The sequence below is a fragment of the Hibiscus syriacus genome, unplaced genomic scaffold, assembly GCF_006381635.1.
Source record: "Hibiscus syriacus cultivar Baekdansim isolate YM2019G1 unplaced genomic scaffold, ASM638163v2 tig00110597_pilon, whole genome shotgun sequence".
Taxonomy (NCBI): Eukaryota; Viridiplantae; Streptophyta; class Magnoliopsida; order Malvales; family Malvaceae; genus Hibiscus; species Hibiscus syriacus.
In genome coordinates, this window is record NW_024062795.1 from 6,971,990 (window position 1) to 6,991,448 (window position 19,459).

General features: G+C 33.8%; 1 protein-coding gene and 2 pseudogenes across 4 annotated transcripts; 1 reads left to right on the plus strand and 2 right to left on the minus strand.

Annotated features, from left to right (window-relative positions):
* Positions 1-7,142: 7,142 nt before the first annotated feature.
* LOC120134661 lies at positions 7,143-7,923 on the plus strand (annotated as a pseudogene).
* Positions 7,924-9,501: 1,578 nt separating this feature from the next.
* LOC120134657 (YTH domain-containing protein ECT3-like) lies at positions 9,502-14,539 on the minus strand. 4 transcript variants are annotated; one of them, XM_039151097.1, is made up of 8 exons: positions 14,227-14,539; positions 13,797-13,873; positions 13,551-13,677; positions 12,939-13,000; positions 12,314-12,823; positions 11,000-11,548; positions 10,611-10,823; positions 9,503-10,023 (listed from the first exon to the last, which is right to left on the minus strand). In XM_039151097.1, exons 1-8 carry the CDS (start codon positions 14,267-14,269, stop codon positions 9,706-9,708), a joined length of 1,899 nt encoding a protein of 632 aa, XP_039007028.1. In that variant the 5' UTR covers positions 14,270-14,539; the 3' UTR covers positions 9,503-9,705. The 4 variants fall into 4 exon arrangements, with proteins under 4 accessions (XP_039007032.1, XP_039007028.1, XP_039007031.1 ...); XM_039151100.1 differs by having other exon boundaries at positions 12,314-12,795; positions 12,947-13,000; positions 14,227-14,538; XM_039151099.1 differs by having other exon boundaries at positions 9,505-10,023; positions 11,000-11,533; positions 14,227-14,535.
* An 808-nt stretch (positions 14,540-15,347) lies between these two features.
* On the minus strand, positions 15,348-18,126 carry LOC120134659 (annotated as a pseudogene).
* Positions 18,127-19,459: the final 1,333 nt, after the last annotated feature.

Sequence of the window (19,459 nt, forward strand, 5' to 3'; positions counted from 1 at the left end):
GAACAACTATCCAAGCAATCAAACACAAGAGAAGAGTTTTCATTCTTATTTCATCTTTCTCTTGTAAATATTTTGTTCTTGTGAGCTCAATCTTGTAAACACCTACCTTAGAGAGGTTTCCTTGTTTACTTATTTTATACTTTTTTAAAGGGGAAAGGTTCTAGCTTATCCCGTGTAAAAGCTAGGGAAAGATTCTAGTTTAACCCGGAAAAACTAGGGAGTTGTAAGGTTATCTCTTTGTCTTCAAAAGAAAGAACAAATTAGTGAATTTGTTAGAAAATCCTTGGTGAGGAGCTAAGGTAGTGGACGTAGACTTTGGTTGAGAAAGGCAAACCACTATAAATCACTGTGCAATTCTCTATCTTTCAATCTCCTTACTCCCTAAATACAAAACCGTTCCGACCCCTCTTTGCAAACCGTTCTGATTGTCGATTTGAGATTTCGAAAATCCCAACAATTAGAATCAGAGCCTAACTCGTTAGAAGGTTTAACCACCTTGAGACGATCCTAGAAGAAGCTTTACCAATTCCCGAAATAACCGAGAAGATGGTTTCCACCTCCGGCTCGTTCCACATGGAAGACTCCCTACCAAACGACAAGCCTCCATACTTCAATGGAGCCAACTATCATCATTTGAAGAAATTAATGAAGGTATTCATCTAATCCAATGATCTTGATGCATGAGAGATAATCGAGAACGGATACTTTTCTCCAAAGAAGAAGGAGAAGTGGAGTGACAAAGAACGGAAGAAAGCTCAACTTAATGCCAAGGTAATGCACATGATATTGTGTGCATTTGGTCCTGAAATCTATGAAGGAGTTTCTTCGTGTTCAAGTGCCAAGAAGCTTTGGAATAAGCTTGAGGAAATCCATGAAAACAAGAAAGAAGAACCAACAAAGGTGGTATCTCTAATGGCTCGTGAAGAGCCCGAGGTATTTTCTAACTCAAATGAATTTAATTCATATACGTTTGATGAGTTACAATATGCTTTTAATAGGTTATATTCAGAGTTTGAGACCATGAACTCCAAATATAAGAAAATGATTTCAAAATTTAAAATCGAAAAATGATTTTCTTTTGAAAACAAAAATAGATTTTGAAAGCCAAAATGAAAATTTGAAAAAGGATTTAGAGCTTTCAAAAATAAAAATTGAAAGTTTTGAAAAAGAAAATTTTGATTTAAAAGTTAAGCTTGAATGCTTAACAAAAGAAAAAGAAATCATTTTAAATAATTCATTTAGTTCAATAATGACAATATGCTCACATTGTCATTATCATGGTCATAAGAAACATACTTGTCCTTTGAAGAAAGGAAAACATTTTAAAATTAGACAAGTATGGGTTCCTAAGGGAACAATGGGCATTGAAACTAACGTTCAAGGATCCAAAGAAATTTGTAATCGAAATAAATGTCTCTTGTAGATGTGTTAGAGCAATGGTGATGAAAATGATGATATTCAAGATGCTCTAGCCACACTTGAAAAAGGAATGGTAACCTCTAAGCTTAATGCTTTTAATTTTGGTTATTTGGTTGCTCATTTGATTTTAAGAATGCATGAGTTTTGGTTTTAATTGATTATGCATCATTGTTTTAATCTCATGTATGTTGAAAAGATGATTATGATGAACATTTTAAAGTTATATTAATTTTTAAGAATTTTTAGTTCATCATAATAAAATTTTGGTCAAAATTGGTTTTAATGCAAATGATATCTCTCTAACAATTGATATCAAATTTTCAAATACTTTGATTTTACAAATTTTAAATTTTTTACCTAAACTTGAAAGTTTATGCATGTTGTTTAAATGAAAATTGATATCTCTCTAACAATTGATATCAAAAATTTTGAAATGCATAATATTTTTGGAAAACTTTATGCATATGATCTTAAATTCAATAATTGGTATTGCATAAAGTATTTTAGACTTGGATACATTGAATTTCATGTACTACTAACATGTTTATTATTATTTGTTGAAATTCAATTTTGTTTAAGTGTCATGATCCTAAAAGCTTAATTTTGTTTGGAATGCATTTATTCAGGGGAAGTTTTGATATTTCAAATGATTTTTTAAAATTTCAAAATTACTACTTACTCTCCAAAGTTATTTTGAACTTCAAAGATTGAATTATTTTTTTATAACAAAAAGGGGGAGAAGTTTGGTTTGAAAATTTTAATTTCTTAATGAAAAAGAGGTAGCTTAACATTTTCATATATTTTCAAACAATTGGTAACAATTGATATCATTTTGTTAACAATTGGTATCTTTTTCATTAAACATTTTATTAAGGGGGAGTTTTGCCAAAAACAATTTTTCAAATGTTTTGTTATATCAAAAAGGGGGAGTTTGTTGAATTATGTTTCGATATAACAAATTTAAAGGCAAAATGTTTTTGGACTTGAATTGAATTTATTCAAGGTTTTAAAAAGGTTTCAAAAATAATTCAAAGTCCATTAAATTCGAATTTGAGCAAAAATGCTAAAGGGTGTCAAAGTGCATCCATGCACCCCTGCAGTGCATCCATGCACCTGCACTAGTTCATCCATGCACCATGCAGTGCATCCATGCACTCCATTTCGAATGCACTTAGTGCATCGATGCATCTTGATGTGCATCGATGCATCCTGTTGTGCATCCATGCACAAAGGCTGCAACGGCTAGTTTATTTGAATTTAATGAAGGGGTATCGATGCACCATGATAATGCACCGATGCACCATGTTATGGGCAGCCTTTTTGAGTAGAAAAATCATCCCCAAACAGCTCCAAAACATCCCCAACGGCTATATACAACATCAAACACATTCCAAGCTATAAATACAAGCTAAGGACACTTGAAGAAGTATGAGAACAACTATCCAAGCAATCAAACACAAGAGAAGAGTTTTTCATTCTTATTTCATCTTTCTCTTGTAAATATTTTGTTCTTGTGAGCTCAATCTTGTAAACACCTACCTTAGAGAGGTTTTATTGTTTACTTATTTTATCCTTTTGTAAAGGGGAAATGTTCTAGCTTATCCCGTGTAAAAGCTAGGGAAAGGTTTTAGTTTAACCCGGAAAAACTAGGGAGTTGTAAGGTTATCTCTTTGTCCTCAAAAGAAAGAACAAATTAGTGAATTTGTTGGAAAATCCTTCGTGAGGAGCTAAGATAGTGGACGTAGACTTTGGTTGAGAAAGTCGAACCACTATAAATCGATGTACAATTCTCTATCTTTCAATCTCCTTACTCCCTAAATACAAAACTGTTCCGACCCCTCTTTGCAAACCGTTCTGGTTTTCGATTCGAGCTTCCAAAAATCCCAACAAATTTTCGTCAATTTAAGTGTGTTGCGTGGAAAATTAATCCTAATAGAAGAAAAAATAGTGAAATGCGAATATTTTGGTACACCTTAAAATTTAAAAGAAAATTGTTTAAAAGTTCAATGGTAATATCGATATACCCTAAGGGTGTGTTTGGTTCACGGAATGTAAGATTACCAGTGGGAATAAAAGATTACTAGGGAATAGGATTACTGGGAATGTTATATTACTGTGTTTGGTTGGTTTGGCAGGAATGTAAGATTACCGTGTTTGGTTGAAGGAATAAAAGATTATTGGAATGTATATTTTACCAATTTGACCTTGTTCTAAATTATTTAAGGTGTGAAATTCTAATTATTTAAATAAAAATTATTTATATAAAAATTCATCGATAATATATTTAAATAAAAATTATTTATATAAAAATTCATCGATAATATATTATTTAAATATATCATGTATAATTTTAATTTTAATTAATATTAAATTTTACATAATTTATTTAAAAAAATATATTAAAATTTTACTTCAACATAATTTATATAAAAAACAAAACCAACAACAGGATATTGCATCCGCTAACAACCATTTACACAGTTACAAACATATAACGGCATTAGCCTAATTAATTTTAAATATAAAAGGATTCAGTCCTGAAGAAAAATATTCAGACAAAAGAAGAAAAAAACATCAACAACAGGATATTGCATCTGCTAACAATCATTTACATGGCTATAAATAGAAAATGGTATTAACCTAATTAATTTTAAATATCTGTGCAACAGAAAGTTTAGACATAATTAACAAAAAGATGGTCTAACATAAAAGGTGCATTAATTGCAATTTTCTTTTGAGATACATCTGGAAGAGTTAGTAAAAATAAAAAAAAAATCCAAAATAATAAGAATCCTGCCTTATTTTTGATTACCTTATTGTACACTTTTAAACTTCAAGAGCCCAAGTAAGAAAGTTCACTATAGTTCAAGCAAAATATGTATATATATAAGTTCTGAAATTAACTCAAAATATTATCAAACTTTTCATCAAGAAAAGCTTACTTCAAACTAATGGCTTTCAAGCTACAAACTTGTAACACTAGCAACCAAGGGACACCTATTTAACTGTTCCAAATAGCAAAGTGAAGGTTTTTTCTCTATCGAGTTTCACTATATATTCCACAACCTATCACCAAAACTCAATAAAACAAACAATGATGCTACTTAAATGCCTATCAAACTAGAATTATAACGAAATCAATATGGTGAACAAGGTGATATAAACCTTTTCCAACGCCATCTGAGCAACAGACTGCTCAGCGTCTTTCTTTTTCTTAAAGGACTCAGACACAACAGTAAAATCCGAAAGCTCCAAGGTACAACGATAAAGGCAAGGCCCCTTCTGAAGGATTTCCAATCCTGGGCATCCATTTTGAGTAGGTTCCTCTACTTCCTCTACCGAATAAGAAGCTTTACTCCCAAACTTTTGGTGTATAATAGCCTTTGGCGTAAGCGTTGGCTTTCTTATTGCCTGTGCCAACGATCCTCCAGTTTCCATGTGACTTCTAGGTGTTTGAATAAACCAATCTGGAAAACAAAAACTGAAAAAGTTCAGCAAACTATCACGTATGCAAATAAAATAGTAAGAACAACAACTGAATCAAACTTGCATTTCACCAATTGTATAAACTAAACCCTAAACCCTAGAATAAAAAATAAAAAAGAAAAACAGTACCCTAACCATATTCTATACAATCAACCAATAAAATCATTGAAAAATGAAAATATAGAAATGAAGAAAGACCCGTTAATTTCTTGAATGGTAGAAGATTGAAATCTATTGTGTTATGAATATGAAATTAATTCCAACTCCATAATCAATGTTCTGCAATTGCCAAACACAGAGATGAGAAGAACAAAAAAATTTGAATAGAAAAAGGCAGGAAAGTGAGAAGGACGGAAGTCCTTATAAGGAACAAGTTGGGGAAAGCAAAATAAATGAAAGGGAGCGGAGAAAAATCTTACCAGGAGAATCTCACTGGGAAAACAACGAATTTTTCGCATGCAAGCTCACGGGAGAAGAAGATATCGCAGAGGCAAACTCACGAGGAAAAGAATGGTATTTTAGCCCTTAAGCCCGGGAATAAAAATATACCTAAGACACATATGAGAATAACATTCTCGGAATAAACCCACAAAATTTTACTGTTGGTATTGTGATATTACCCTCACTTGGAAATCTTGTCTATCCAAACATGGGTATATTAATCAGGAAAAAAAATATTCCTGGGAGGAATAATAAAATCCTTGATCCAAACGGGCCCTAAAGGTGTGTTTGGTTGGGGGAATGTGAGATTCCCATGGGAATGGAATCCACATTCCCCCGTTTGGTTGGCCGGGAATGTCATTCCCGGTAATCTTACATTACCAATAGTGGATTTTTTTTTTGTATATTACCGGGAATGTCATTACCTCTATTTCCTTAGGTATTGTTGGATTACCGGCATTTTGGACTAAAATGCCCTTAAATTTTTTTTCTTTAAAAAATATATTTATTCTGCCATTGAATAATAAAAATTTTACGAAGGTTAAATTACAAATTTATCCTTAAATTATTTTAGATTTCAAAAAAAATCTATAATAAAAATGTTATATGAAGTTCAGGAGTTAAAATAAAATTTTACCCTTTCAATAAACCTTTTTATATTTTCAATTTTGTAAAAAAATTATATAAATTTTATGAATTTAATTTTTTTTAAAGAAAATATATAAATATTTTCTAACTTGTTAAAAAACAAAATATATAATAAGGACAATTTGGTCAAATATATATTCCAATAATCTTTTATTCCTTTAACCAAACACGGTAATCTTACATTCCTGCTAAACCAACCAAACACAAAATACAACATTCCCAGTAATCCTATTCACTGGTAATCTTTTATTCTCATTGGTAATCTTACATTCCGTGAACCAAACGCACTCTAAAGTTAGTATATAAACCAATGTCGTTTAAACATCAAAACAAATGCACCAAAACGATGTCATTTTGGTATGACATGTCACATCAACAACCATTAGTCATTATCTCCTTATTTACCTAACGGTGGAGTAATATAATTAAATATAAAATTAAAATAACATATTATAATTGGTAAAATTAAAAGCTCAGTGATATAAATGAGTTAACGAGAAAAGTATAGTGATATTTGAAGTAATTTTCCATATTATTTATTAAATTTTAATAAGAATATGGAAATAGGTGGAAGCATGAATTTCATTCCCGACCATAAGCCATAATTAATGAAATTTCAATTTCCAAAACTTGGAGCACTAAAACCATGATTTTTTTCCTTATAAAAAATAATAAAGAGTAATTTACATTTTCATTAACCAACGAAAAATATCCACGTGGAATATCTAGTGACACGTGGCTGGCCTCCCAGCTTAGCTTTCTATTTAAACACCTCGGTCTGAAACCAACAACTTGATACCTCTACGTTACTGCTTGCCGCCCAAAATAAAGTGGGCCCCCGTTTATATCTAAAACCATCAGAACCGTTTAATTCCATGTCAGGTGACAACAAAGAATCCTATCCTTCACCGTTCTACTGCATGTCATTAATACAGTAAGCCCTAAAACTATTAGGTCAAATTTTTAAAATGTCCATGCACTATTATTTTTTATGGACTTAATCCTTACACTATAATTTGTTCACATTATTAGAAAATAATTTAAACTGTTTAAGACTATATAGTACAGTACAGGGACTATATTCACAATTTGGCCAATATTACTACTCGTTTCTCCATATTTATATTCTCCAATCTCCAAAAGCGAAGAAGATACTTTCCAAGTTCGATTCCAGATACTCAACAAGTAAACAAAAGCAGTGAAGAAATGGGAAAAGAACAAAGGAAAGTGAAGGGTTCTATAGTTTCAATCGCGACGATCACGGCGTTCACTTTCCTGGCGTGTATCGTCGGTGCGGCCGATAAGAGTAGATTATCCAACCAGTGCAGCAAAGATTTCCAGAGCGTGATGAGTTGCCTGAACTTTGCTCAAGGCAAGGTGGAGAAGCCGTCCAAGGAGTGTTGTGGTTCGGTTTCGAGCGTAAAAGAAAACGAGCCCAAGTGTTTGTGTTATATTCTTCAGCAAAGCCAGACATCTGGTTCTCAAAGTCTCAAGAGCATGGGTTTCAACAAGATAAGCTTTTTCAACTTCCTTCGGCTTGCCAGTTGAAGAACGCTAGCGTCAGTGATTGCCCAAGTAAGCTTTAAATTCTCCCTCGGTTTTCTTTTTCTCTTTTGATTATACATTTTAATGAATTAATTGTATGGTTTGGTGTATGTGTGTTGTTTTTTAAATTTGAATGAATAGAGCTTCTTGGATTGGCCCCAAACTCGCCGGACGCGGCTACATTTACGAATTCGTCGTCAACGACTGCGACGCCTGCTACGCCATTGTCTGGTTCGCATAATGCTGATGATAAGTCCGGCGGACGAAGCTTGAAGCTGCTCACTTCGTTGGTTCCGTGTTAGTGGTTGCTTCGGCCGTGTGTTTCTTTTTCGATGCACTCCCTGATGGGATCGCTTAACTGGTTACTTCGGCCTTCTTCTTTAGTTTCTTGCTGCTGCAACTTAGCTTCACCATTGTTGCTGTTTCTTACTTTCTTAACTTAAAATATGATCATATTTATGGGAAATTTTAACTATTAGGTGCTCTTTCATGGTATTTTATTTAAGTTGAATAAGATAATACGTTAGAGAAAAATAAATAATCTTGAATGATTGTCGTGACTACTAATGACACTGTTTCATGCTTAAAACAAAATGACACACAGACACACGTAGCCCATAGGGTAGGGTTTTTAACTTCAATCGATTTCGATGTGATTTTATAGGATTGGCTTTTATTTCTAATTTTGAGTCTGAAATCAGATGGAATGAAAATACATTATTGTATAATAATATAATTTAACTTTATATATTCAAAAATAATTATTATAATATAATTTTATTTATTTTTTTCAATTAGGTATTTATTTTCTCTAATAAGAATTATACTTTTTTTAATATATTTTTGTATTGAGTTGGGTGTAGATTTTACCATAAAAATCAAGTTAGGTGAAATTTTCTTTAACCTGAATTGAACCAGATTATATATAAATAAGTGTTATATTCAGATCATATTTGTGTGAATCAAAAACTCGACTTGATCTCACGTATGATCATCTCTACAAACATATATATAAAAGTGTGTATAAGGAAATTATTGATACATAAATGATATAAAAGTTAAGTTTTATATTCTTATTTTAATCTTGAACTTAAAATGTTTATCTTTAAATTCTTAGTATAAACTCTATATTTTAAATTCAATTCAACTCTAAATACATTTAAATGGATAATTCTAAACTCTAACTTTAAACCTTAAATTTTAAATAAGATGATAAAAGTTTAATTTTATATAATTATTTTTATATAAACATGAGTATTTTACTGATGGATGTACGGGCTTGGGGCGGGAGTTTTTGCATTCATGTATCTACTGCTTTAATGGAGAGTTGCCAGACATTTAAGTGCATTTCTGTCTAATTTTGTGGGTTCAAATTGGAGATTTGAAATGAATGCATTAGAGAAGATGGGAGAGAGATTTTGAATGGAAGTTGAAACGATTGACTTAGGACGTATATGATTATTGATTCTGGTCCCTATGAGGTCCAAATGTCAATGAGCGATGTCTATCATGGATACCAAAAACAGGAAAAAGAAGAAATGGATAGAAAAAAAATACAGAAATTGTTTGTCTTAAATTTAAGTTCTGTTGGCACAAAAACCGATGCTTAAAAAGATTGTTTTTAAAATTAATTTTATCTGAATCAATTTTAAATTTAAAGATAATATTATTGAAGTATATATAAAACATAAGCTGTGTTTATGGCTACCGTTGTTCTCCGACACCAAAGGTCAGAGATGAAGTTACAACACTACATGTCGAATTCAAAACTCAAATAAATTCAAAACCCTAATAACTTTACCCAACATGGTAAATAAATTTATATTCATACACTGATTCGCACTGGCTCTAGGTCCTAGAGAAAGGGTAAATTAACTAGATTCCCAATTTTCATAAAACCGCTGCTTTCCATCTTTAGGAAGGCTTTTTTTGGGAAAAAAATAATATATACGTAGTATCAGTTGCGGTATACATATTGTATATATATTGCATGCATACGGTATTTAGTTATGAACCCGAGTCTATCTTATGGACTTCTTCATAATATGTCTTTCTAATCTAAACAAATAAAATCCATAAAGGGAGTTATAGCGGGACAGAGAAATATTAAAGAACCTTTTTAGCCGATAATATTCGTTTTGTTGTTGGCCGAATTTGTGGTTGCAGCTATCTACCATGGCCTCCACAAGCAGCAGATAGCACCTTTTTAGCTGCTGCTCCGCCTGCTTTCTCGTTCTCGTTTAACAAAAGAACTTCGGCAAAGCTCTTGGACATTTTCTTTACGAAATCATTAGGGAGTGAGACGAGGTTCGGTGCATCGCGAACTAAATCGCCAGAAACCACTAGGGTAGTTAGCTGCCTGGCCTTCCTTTCCTGCATTGCTTTCTGTCGCTCTTCATAGAAATAGAAATCATCTAGGATGGAAGAACGACCTTCATAGTTTTTGAAAATGTTTATCGTCTCAATACCCTGTTCGAATTCAACCTGTGATATTATTTGATGCAGCTGTGTCAGAGACCATAAGACAGCGTTGTCGCAACAAAAGATGAGAGATTATATACCTTACTTGACATAAGCACAATCAGATAAAAAAGCACAATGGTATGGAAACTGGATCCATAGGAATCAGGTTTACATATCAGCATCATAGGTGCGATTTTGCTCGCATGCTCAATACCTCATAACATAACAAGTTGATGTGCATGCCATACATGCCCATTTACAAGTTCAAATGGAAACAAGGGTAGTTATCTTCTAGCTCTGGGATGTACATTATGACTTCGAGTTCATCCAGTTATGCATCTTACATTTCAACAAAAATCATAAATACACCACCACAGTATAATCAAGTACAAAAAGAAACAGTGTGGAATATTAGACAAGTTTAATGTTGGCTTGGTTGAATCAAATTTGATTCTAGACCAACATAATTACTTCAGAAGCACTAGTTAGAATTAGAATAGCCATGTATGAGACAATAACGACACTAATTTGAATGTAACCGGAAACACCAAGAATCAGATCAGCACGCAAAAGTGGCTATAAAGTGTCAACCCCAAGTGCATCCTTACCTCTTGAGTATCTCTACTGTTAGTAACTGGCTTGTTGTCATTACTTTCAAGCAGAATGTGGCGGAACTGACTATTGGGAACATCTTTAATAATGTGCCACTTTACAGGGAATTGCCCAGACCACTTATTCTGAAGCCAATAATCCACACTTTTATCGAAGTCAACAGGTCCCACCATCTCAGCTACTCCACAAAACTGAGCACTTGCATTCACCTGCATACGTAACATACAAGGATTTCAAATGAAACAGAAGGAAAGCACATATATTACATACTAAGGTCAACTAATCCTAGCTGTTATTCTATCCATCAGCTGTTTTCGGTTAAATTACAGGGCTTCATCATTTTTTTACCCCTCCAACACCTAGAATGCAACGCAAGGTAGATTACCGAAAATAAGAGAAAGACAGGCCATGTTCCTTGTTTAGCTTTTGCCTCATGATAAGCAGTATCCAATTTTTTGTTGCCCATCGGGGTGCTTGCCCAGACACCGTACTTTATACTCTTGTGAACATTATCTTCACTATAAGACTTGATTACAAAGAACTTGGCACCCTCATAATCAGTGGCAAAATTCTGTCGGTTGTACAATCCATTGGTAATGTCATTAGCTGTTCCATTCTTGCAGCTATCAACAATATAACCCTTGGTAGTTATATGAGTTTTAGGCTTAAATGCTCTAGGTCCCCTGTTACGCTCACTTAGTGTATCAAGTGTTACAGTACAACTGCATGAGAAGTCGTTGCAGCTCCCTCCTTGTCTTGCTTCATCAAGTGTAGGCCAGTTATGACCACTTATTCCTAAACTAGAAGTGGAAACTATGCCATGACAAGCACTTTGATCACTTTGGTTACCACTGTAGCCTCTCGAGTTGAAGCCAGAACAAGAACCAAGCCCATTAAATGATCCTTTTTGAAAAAAAGCCTGCATATGACTTAACTGTTAGGCAATGAACTATAATCGATCAGGTAGCAGTATCTATTTCACAGAAAAAATATTTTTGAATTGGAACCTAACTAGAAACATCTCAGGATTGGAATCTAATGATGAAAAGAAGATGCAAACCAAAATTACGTCACAATGTTGCACCCAAAAAAAAAATCATGAGACGACATTCAGTGCTTACAAAATTGGCTACTATTATCTACAACTCCAAGAGCCACTTGTATAAAAGCCTCAATCTTTTTGAGCTAGATTTTTTCTTTTGTCCTTTTTTTTTGGGGGGGGGGGGGAATGGGGGATGCTTAAGCAGGTGCTGCTCAGGAGAAATGATGAATGATGCATACTTTACACATGTTAATCCATTGAAAGTAACTCTAAAAGCTTCTAGACTTGTACCAACAAGTTTTCATCAAAGTTAAGAAGACATTCAGACTCGGTTTATTCATGGTTCAAAATAAAGTAAAATTGTTCACAGTTGATGAGGATTACTTGAGAGAGCAGCATTCATGTACTTCACTACTTGTGCAAAGAATTGAACTCCATGAACTTCATAAAAAATTCCAATAAAAGTACCACACATGTTTGTATTATTAATTATATTTAGGAATAGCCGTCATTGTTGATAACCATTGAGACACACATTTATCTGGGAACTCTAATGCATTAACTTAATGTGAGTTCTTTCATATCCTTTTGCTCTTGGCTTGCTAGAAAATGCTAGCTGCCCATCAACTTAAAGTATGTGATAGGTAAAGAACTAACCATTGCAAGGTCGTTTGAAGAAATCTCTAGTGAACCAACTCGTTTTGGAGAAGCTGTTGGATATGATGGATGAAACAAAGAACTCTTCCCATTAAAAGGCTTTGACATGTCTGGGCAGAATCCACCAACCGCAAACCGATCAGACCCTTGATATGAGGAGCAAAGACTGCTTGAGCTTCCAAATAAGTTGCTTTCTCCACCAAATGATCCTAATTGAGGAAGGTAATAGGGTCTCAGCCCAAATCTTTTTCCATCCACTTGTTGCTCAATATTTACAGGAAACTCAAAATGAGAAATTTGGGCCTTCGAAGTAACATGTGGACTATTTCGGGGAACTGATGGATGATGATAAGATGAATCTAAGGTGACAAAATGCCTTGAATTGGACAGACAGCTAGGATCTCCAATAGGAGGCAGATCAGATGAAACCGGAGTATGAGCTCTTTGTGACATTTGTGGGGTATGCCCAAAACCATGAAATCCAAGAGATTCATTTTCATTATAGATGTCCTGGGTAAGGCGGAAAAAAAGTAATGCTTTTGTAAGACATACTGATAGAAAGAAAGAATGCAACAAGTAGTGCTGATAATAGTAAATGATTGGAAAAGATTGTAGGTTTACACACATGAAAACCATTGTCCAAACCCTTGGCATTAACATATGGAAGCAATGAACCCTGCTTGTGAGCTGCATTCCACAAGCACAGGAAAAACTTTGAGTGATAAACAAAGTAAGAAAAAGTATCATGTGCCATACAGAAAATTTATTCTGCCAGCCACAATCCTTCTAACTAGCTGCCTAAGGGACCGTAGTCCATAAAATTGCATGACATGCCTCACATCCAATTTAGAATCACCTTCAGTGGAATCTAAAAAGGGGAAAAGTTCTTGTTTTTTAAAAACAAATCCATTTGACGCTAAAAATACTAGCAGAAAAAGCATTAACCTCAAACACTGCCTATATATATTTACATGTGTGTGCAACTATCACAACAAGTTCACTATAAAACACTGCCTATATATATTATATACAAGAAGAATTGCTTACCGTGAAATAAATTACTCTTCCCATCAGCACAAGAATGAAAATCACTTCACTAAGAAATATCAAGTTATGAACATTATACTGATACACCATTAATCCTAGGTTTCTACATTCTTTTAACATACACAAAATCAAAAACTAGGTTTACATAATTACAAGATAAGTTTTTTTTTTCTTTTTAATGAAAACTAACCTTCTTGATAGAACTGTGCGTCAGGAGAATAGGCATTGGACAAATAGGTTGTCTTAGAGTCAACCACAGATTGCACGAATCCAGACTGATGTGAACCATCCTGCAAGGAACCAACGGTAACCAAATCCTGTGTAAATAGATTAAATAAATAACCACATCCGAAGTAATTATCAAATGTTAAACTAATGGCAATACTAATCAAATCAAGGCAAACAACAAAACGAAGCAATGCAAGCAAATATATACCTTATTAGTCAAAGCATTCGGATTAGCAAGGTGGTTGTTGCGATCCAGAACCAGAACGTTGAACACCTCGGCTGAGTCTAGAATTCAAAAAGAAAAAGTCAAAATAATTCGATTTACCAAACAAACAACTGTAGCATGTACGAAGATAAGTGCATTCAGCACAGAAGCATAAACATACAATAATGGATCATAAAAAAATCGACACTATTCGTTGCCAAACATAAACTTTGTCCATGATCAAAACGGAAAACAATCTGATAACATATTTCCATATTTCTCATTCGATAACTCCTTAAAATAAAACAAAATAATTAAATCTAACAACAAAAACAATATTGAAAATTTAAAGGCTAAAAGGGCATAAATAATTTTTTCTTTTCCGATTTTTCTTTCTTCGTTTACAAAGATAACGATCTGAACAGCGACGTACCAGTAGAGGGCAATCGATCAGAACTGTCATGAGCCATTGGCATAAATTATAGACGAACAAAACGTAATATTATTAATAATAATAGTATTTATGTGTTGAGATGATAAGTTTCTGTTTGGTAAAATATAATTTGAGTTTGGAGAACGAGATTCGAGAGAGTTGGGAGAGGTTTCGGTACACAGTTGTTCATATAAAAAAAATACTTTTTTGGGGAATTTTTATTTCGGTGGTGGTGTTGTGCTGAGAAGATAACGAAGGAGAAGAGAGAAGCGGAGGCATCGGGAGTGATAAAGGGAAAGGAGGAGGGAGGAGGGAGGACGGAGGACGGAGGACGGAAAAGGGAAGGAAATATCCGCTAGTACTGACTGAAGAGTTGGCAAAACACCACTCGTCCACCTGCTCCCCTCTACCCAAGCAGTTTTTAGCTTATGTCAATTTACGTTACTCCAAAACAAAATTACATAAATTATACATTAAATCATATTAAATTTTTTTTTATCATTAAAATTTCAAAAATTATAAAATAAATTATCAAATTTATCAAAATATTATAAATGTTCATCATAAATTATAAAATATTGATAACTTTAATAAGTTTAACCGTTTCAATAAATTTAATTATCATTTTATAATAAATTTAATAAGATTTGATGATCATTATATAACTATATGAGAAATTCAATAATTATTATATAATTTTTAAAAATTTAATGGTTAAGAAAATCGTTTCAATATAATTTAACGATATCTTCCTTAAAAGATTTCCCTTTCTTAGTTTTATTTATTATTATATTTAATTATAAATAATAATTTAAAAAATAAATAAAATTGAATTAATATTTTTATAAAAATCAAGTTAAAATGAATTGACTAAATCAGATTGAGAGTAAAATTTAGTTCAAGAAAAATAAATCAAATTAATAAAAAGGATCATATTAAAAAAAATATTATTATACCTTAAAAATCTCTCTTTATGCACTTGTGAACTTCAATTATGTGTAAGCGTACTTGCATATTAACTTGTAATGACAATTTTTTTCATATATTAAAAATCTTTGTTTGAACCAACAATTAATTAGTCTATGTAACGAGAAATTAAATTTCTTAAGCAAGATTAATAATTTAACATATTAAAGAGGAAACTGGAGTTTGAATCCACAATGTCCTACCAATACCGAACCAATGTTTAAGATTTGAGTTGATTCCAATGGGATCACAAATTCCAAATTATAGAAACATAAAGTAAAATGCAAACATAGACTGAACTTCGTGCAGTCAGTTCATCTGATTGGAATAAAAGCCATTAGCATAGGGAGCTTGAGCAGCTGGGACTCTTGGAAATGGTTGTCGCCATCACGGTTATTTACTTGGGATTCAGCCGTCCGATGTTCCATCAACCAGGTTTCAGATAAGGTGCTCCCAAATCCTTGCGAAATTGCATTCATTGCTGGCTGAGACACACTGGTAGGAGGATCGACATGCGTGGAGTAGGTGACCGAACCGTGCTTTGGCTCACAAGAAACCCAGGAATCATTTGACAGAAGAGAGAGAGCACGATGAAAATCTTGCGTTGTAGCCATGTCTGAAGCAACTGTGGATTCTTCTACACCTACAAAATTGGACAAAACCTGTTAAGCTTGTAAACCGGTTCAGTAAGGGGAGCATCATAGGCCTTCAGCACCATGACTCATCTGTAAAGTATACATCATTATGTGTGTAGCTCAAGAACTATGTTTCGGAAAAAGTTTCTCCGAGCGTATGACGTAATATTGTTAAAATATTTTTCTATAGACATGTGATCCTCAGGTAACACATTTATGTGTTAAATAACACTAGAAGATGGCAGATAACATTTGTCAAAGATCAAAAACCTATATATCATTGAACTTATTTTCCTAGAAAGAAAAACAAACCAAACCTTGGTTGAGAACATCAGCTGTACTCTGCTTGCCCTTGGCAGGCAGGGATCCGCCAGGATCAAGACATTGCATTGTGATCGAATTCAACAGCTGATTGCCCGGAAGGTGTTGCTGCCCATTGACATTTCCAACTTTTGTAGGACTATAACCTTTAATTTGAAAGTGCTTGGAGTCGAGTGTGCCTTCCCATGCAAAATCCTCATTGGGTCTAGCATTATGAAGAACTGGCACTTCATTCCAGATCAAACTCATTTGTTGCTTCCCATCTGTACCAAGTAGAGGCACGATTATTGAACCTTACATAAACCAGAAAGCAGAAACAACAACTATATCATAAGCATAGCATCCAATAAAGTATGGTGTAAATCTTCCCCGGACTATTTGATTATATTATGTTAGAGAATAAAATCAAAGAAACTATTTAATAAGCATGAATAAGTAACTCCCACGTTATCTAGATGGACATGTAAAATGGCAGACAACTTTAAGGAACCACATGGAAAGAATTTAAAAAGTATCAGAAACCTAGAAGCATGAAAAACATGCCTTTCTTATCAAATAATTAGTTGCAACTAATGATGGCAACAATGAAAAATACAAGAAAACAATAAGCAACAATTACACCATTGGCTTCGACACAAGTATGCACCATTTATACGGGTAAAAGTCAAATGAGGAGAAAATATACAAAGTCTAGGGATACCCATTGACATTATTATTTGCAACTAATACGAAACATGTACCAAGATATTGTATTACCATTGCCTTCCAAGCAGCATTTCAAAGTTGATTTAAAATATCCATATACAACAACGCATGATTATAATTGAGAGTTGAGAGAATAAAAAAGAAAGATGCATCCAATTGGTCCACTCCTGTGAAAGTAGCACACAACAAAAATTACATGCATAAAACACATCAAATCTGAGTCTGAAGCCAATACCATTTGATGATGACAAAGGTCTTGCAGCATTGAAGTGGAACGGTTCTGTTTGTGGTTTACGGCGTCTTGCATTGTGGTCAGAAAGACGCTTGCGACAACTTCTCTTCTTTTCATCAAACTCCGACAGGCCATGGAACCTTGAACATCATGAAAATAATTATCATTTTAACATTCATTAAGAGAATTAATCACAAGGCCAGTACTAAGGAACCATATAACTACTACTAAGAGCCGCATCTTTGATACTAAGATAAGTAAAACATCACAATGCAAAAGTAAATACTCAATAAGCAATATCCTTGGATACAATTAACTTGAATAAAAAAAGGTTTACTTGCTACACTGCTGGCAGAACCGGAGTTCTAGACCACGTACAATGACCTTTGGGCTCTTTGAATGACTTTCACAAATTCTGTGTTTCCGATGGTAATCCTTAGAAGACGATAGGTCAAGGTTGCAGCCCTCGACTTGGCAATGTGGAACACATGTGCCCTGACAATTGGGTTTGGATCTCTTTGCTGGGATGGGAGATGGTCCAGGAGTGGATTGATAAGACAAATTCTTAGCATTGCTTCCTGCAGAAGCATCTTCAAAGTATGTTCTTTTTCCAAGCTTTAAACCGAGCAAATGCTCGCCAGAGCCAACTGAAGCCTCATGTGTGGGGGATGTATCAGCCAGCTCAACCATGGAAGCTTTCTGGTTGCTAATACCATCTGGGACAGCTTGAAAGGCTTCCAAAGCATATTTGGTCATCTTTACTTCCCCCATAGATGAAGAATTAATAGATGCTGATTTTGAACTTTTAGACAGAGGTGCAAGGCCCAAATCTGAGCCAGAACCTCCACTACCCCCAGCAGCACCGGAAGAATAGAGAGACCCTGAGTTAATTCCTCCATCTCCATCAAAATACCACTCTACTGGTCTCAGCTTCCTTGGAATTTCAGTCGGTGTTGCATTTAACATCATTAAGTTTTCCCAGTCCCATTGCAAGGGGGTTTTGGCACTCCAATCCATCAGAGAGACAGAACTCAAAGAAAACTAAGCTCATATAAAACACAAGCTAACTTGTCACAAGATCCTGAAAATATAAACTTGAGGCTTGTTCAATTCACAGAGGAAATAAATCAGGAAAAGAAGTTCCAATCATGCATCCATGCTAAATTCAACTATAGATGGAGACCATTTATGGTTTCTCTATAGATACATAGCATGCAAAACAAAAAACAAAGTACAAAATTTACCTCTAAATCCAACAGCATCAGAGCCCAAGCATCTCTGTATCTCAGATCTAGAGGGGTGCAACTTAGAAAAATGTCGATCCACTTAAATAACAGAATAGTTTGTTCACTCCACCAATTTTACGCTAAAAGCATTGGCTGATGACACTTAGAATCCACTTCACTGAAAAATTGCAACCAAAGTATCAGAGATGTTGAACTAAAGTAGTCACCAATTTTCAGTCCAAGTGTGTGCAGATATCTATTTCCATCCTTCAAAAATAGGCAACTCAAAAGAGAGAGAAAAAAACACAGAATAGGCTACACAAGTTCGGAACAAATAGAGTAGTACAACTTTCTCCTCCTTCCATTATGGCTAACACGAACAAGCTGAAAACATAAATCCAAAGGATCTCTATTCGCTCTTGTACATATGTGAGTACAACATCAAGGTAAAAAGTTTTACTTCAATACCAAGTATGTAAATACAAGTATTCCCTAAACCCCGCAAGTGCAACACTTGGACCAAATTCCACCACAAAAATCCTAGAGGAATTTACCCTTATCTATCAACCCATTGGAAACTAACTACCCAGTTTCTTCACCATTAAGAACCAGCTCTCTCACCAATAATTACAGGAAGCAGTAACAGATTACAAAGGAAAAAGGAGTTTTGTTTTTAGGTTTTAATTTTGCTGATGCTACCGTACTCTAAAAATCTTCACACCTTCAATAATACAGATTCAATCATTCAATTATCAGGCAATTCCGCAAAGTAAGTCCCTGACTGAGAGCCACAAAAGACCGATCGATACTTTAAGAAGTATTGAATGAAACCCTAATCTATCACAAATTCAAAAGTTGACAGCCTTAAAAAAGAAGTCAAACATAAGAAAATATGAAAACCAATCAATAAATAGTGAAATACAGAAAATGCATAAAAAAATAGTTCAGGAATAAAATCATACTCATAAACTCATCCTCCATACAGAAGATATTAGCTTCGTACTTAACAGAAACAGAACTAAATTAAATATTTTTTTATAGAAATCATGAAAGAAATAAATTTATAGAAATGATCTACACCCTATCCAGGTATCACCCATCATATTCATATCGTTATTTAAAAAAAAAATACTAACTAGATATCAGCC

Bases quoted from the DNA above. Each gene is read 5' to 3' on its own strand.
- LOC120134657 (XM_039151097.1), bottom strand. From the start codon at position 14,269: ATGCCAATGGCTCATGACAGTTCTGATCGATTGCCCTCTACTG. The intron at 10,824-10,999 runs GTAATCTACCTT...TTACGTATGCAG, and splicing joins CTGTCTTTCTCTTATTTTCG to GTGAATGCAAGTGCTCAGTT. The intron at 10,024-10,610 runs GTAAGGATGCAC...ATAATATCACAG, and splicing joins ACAGTAGAGATACTCAAGAG to GTTGAATTCGAACAGGGTAT.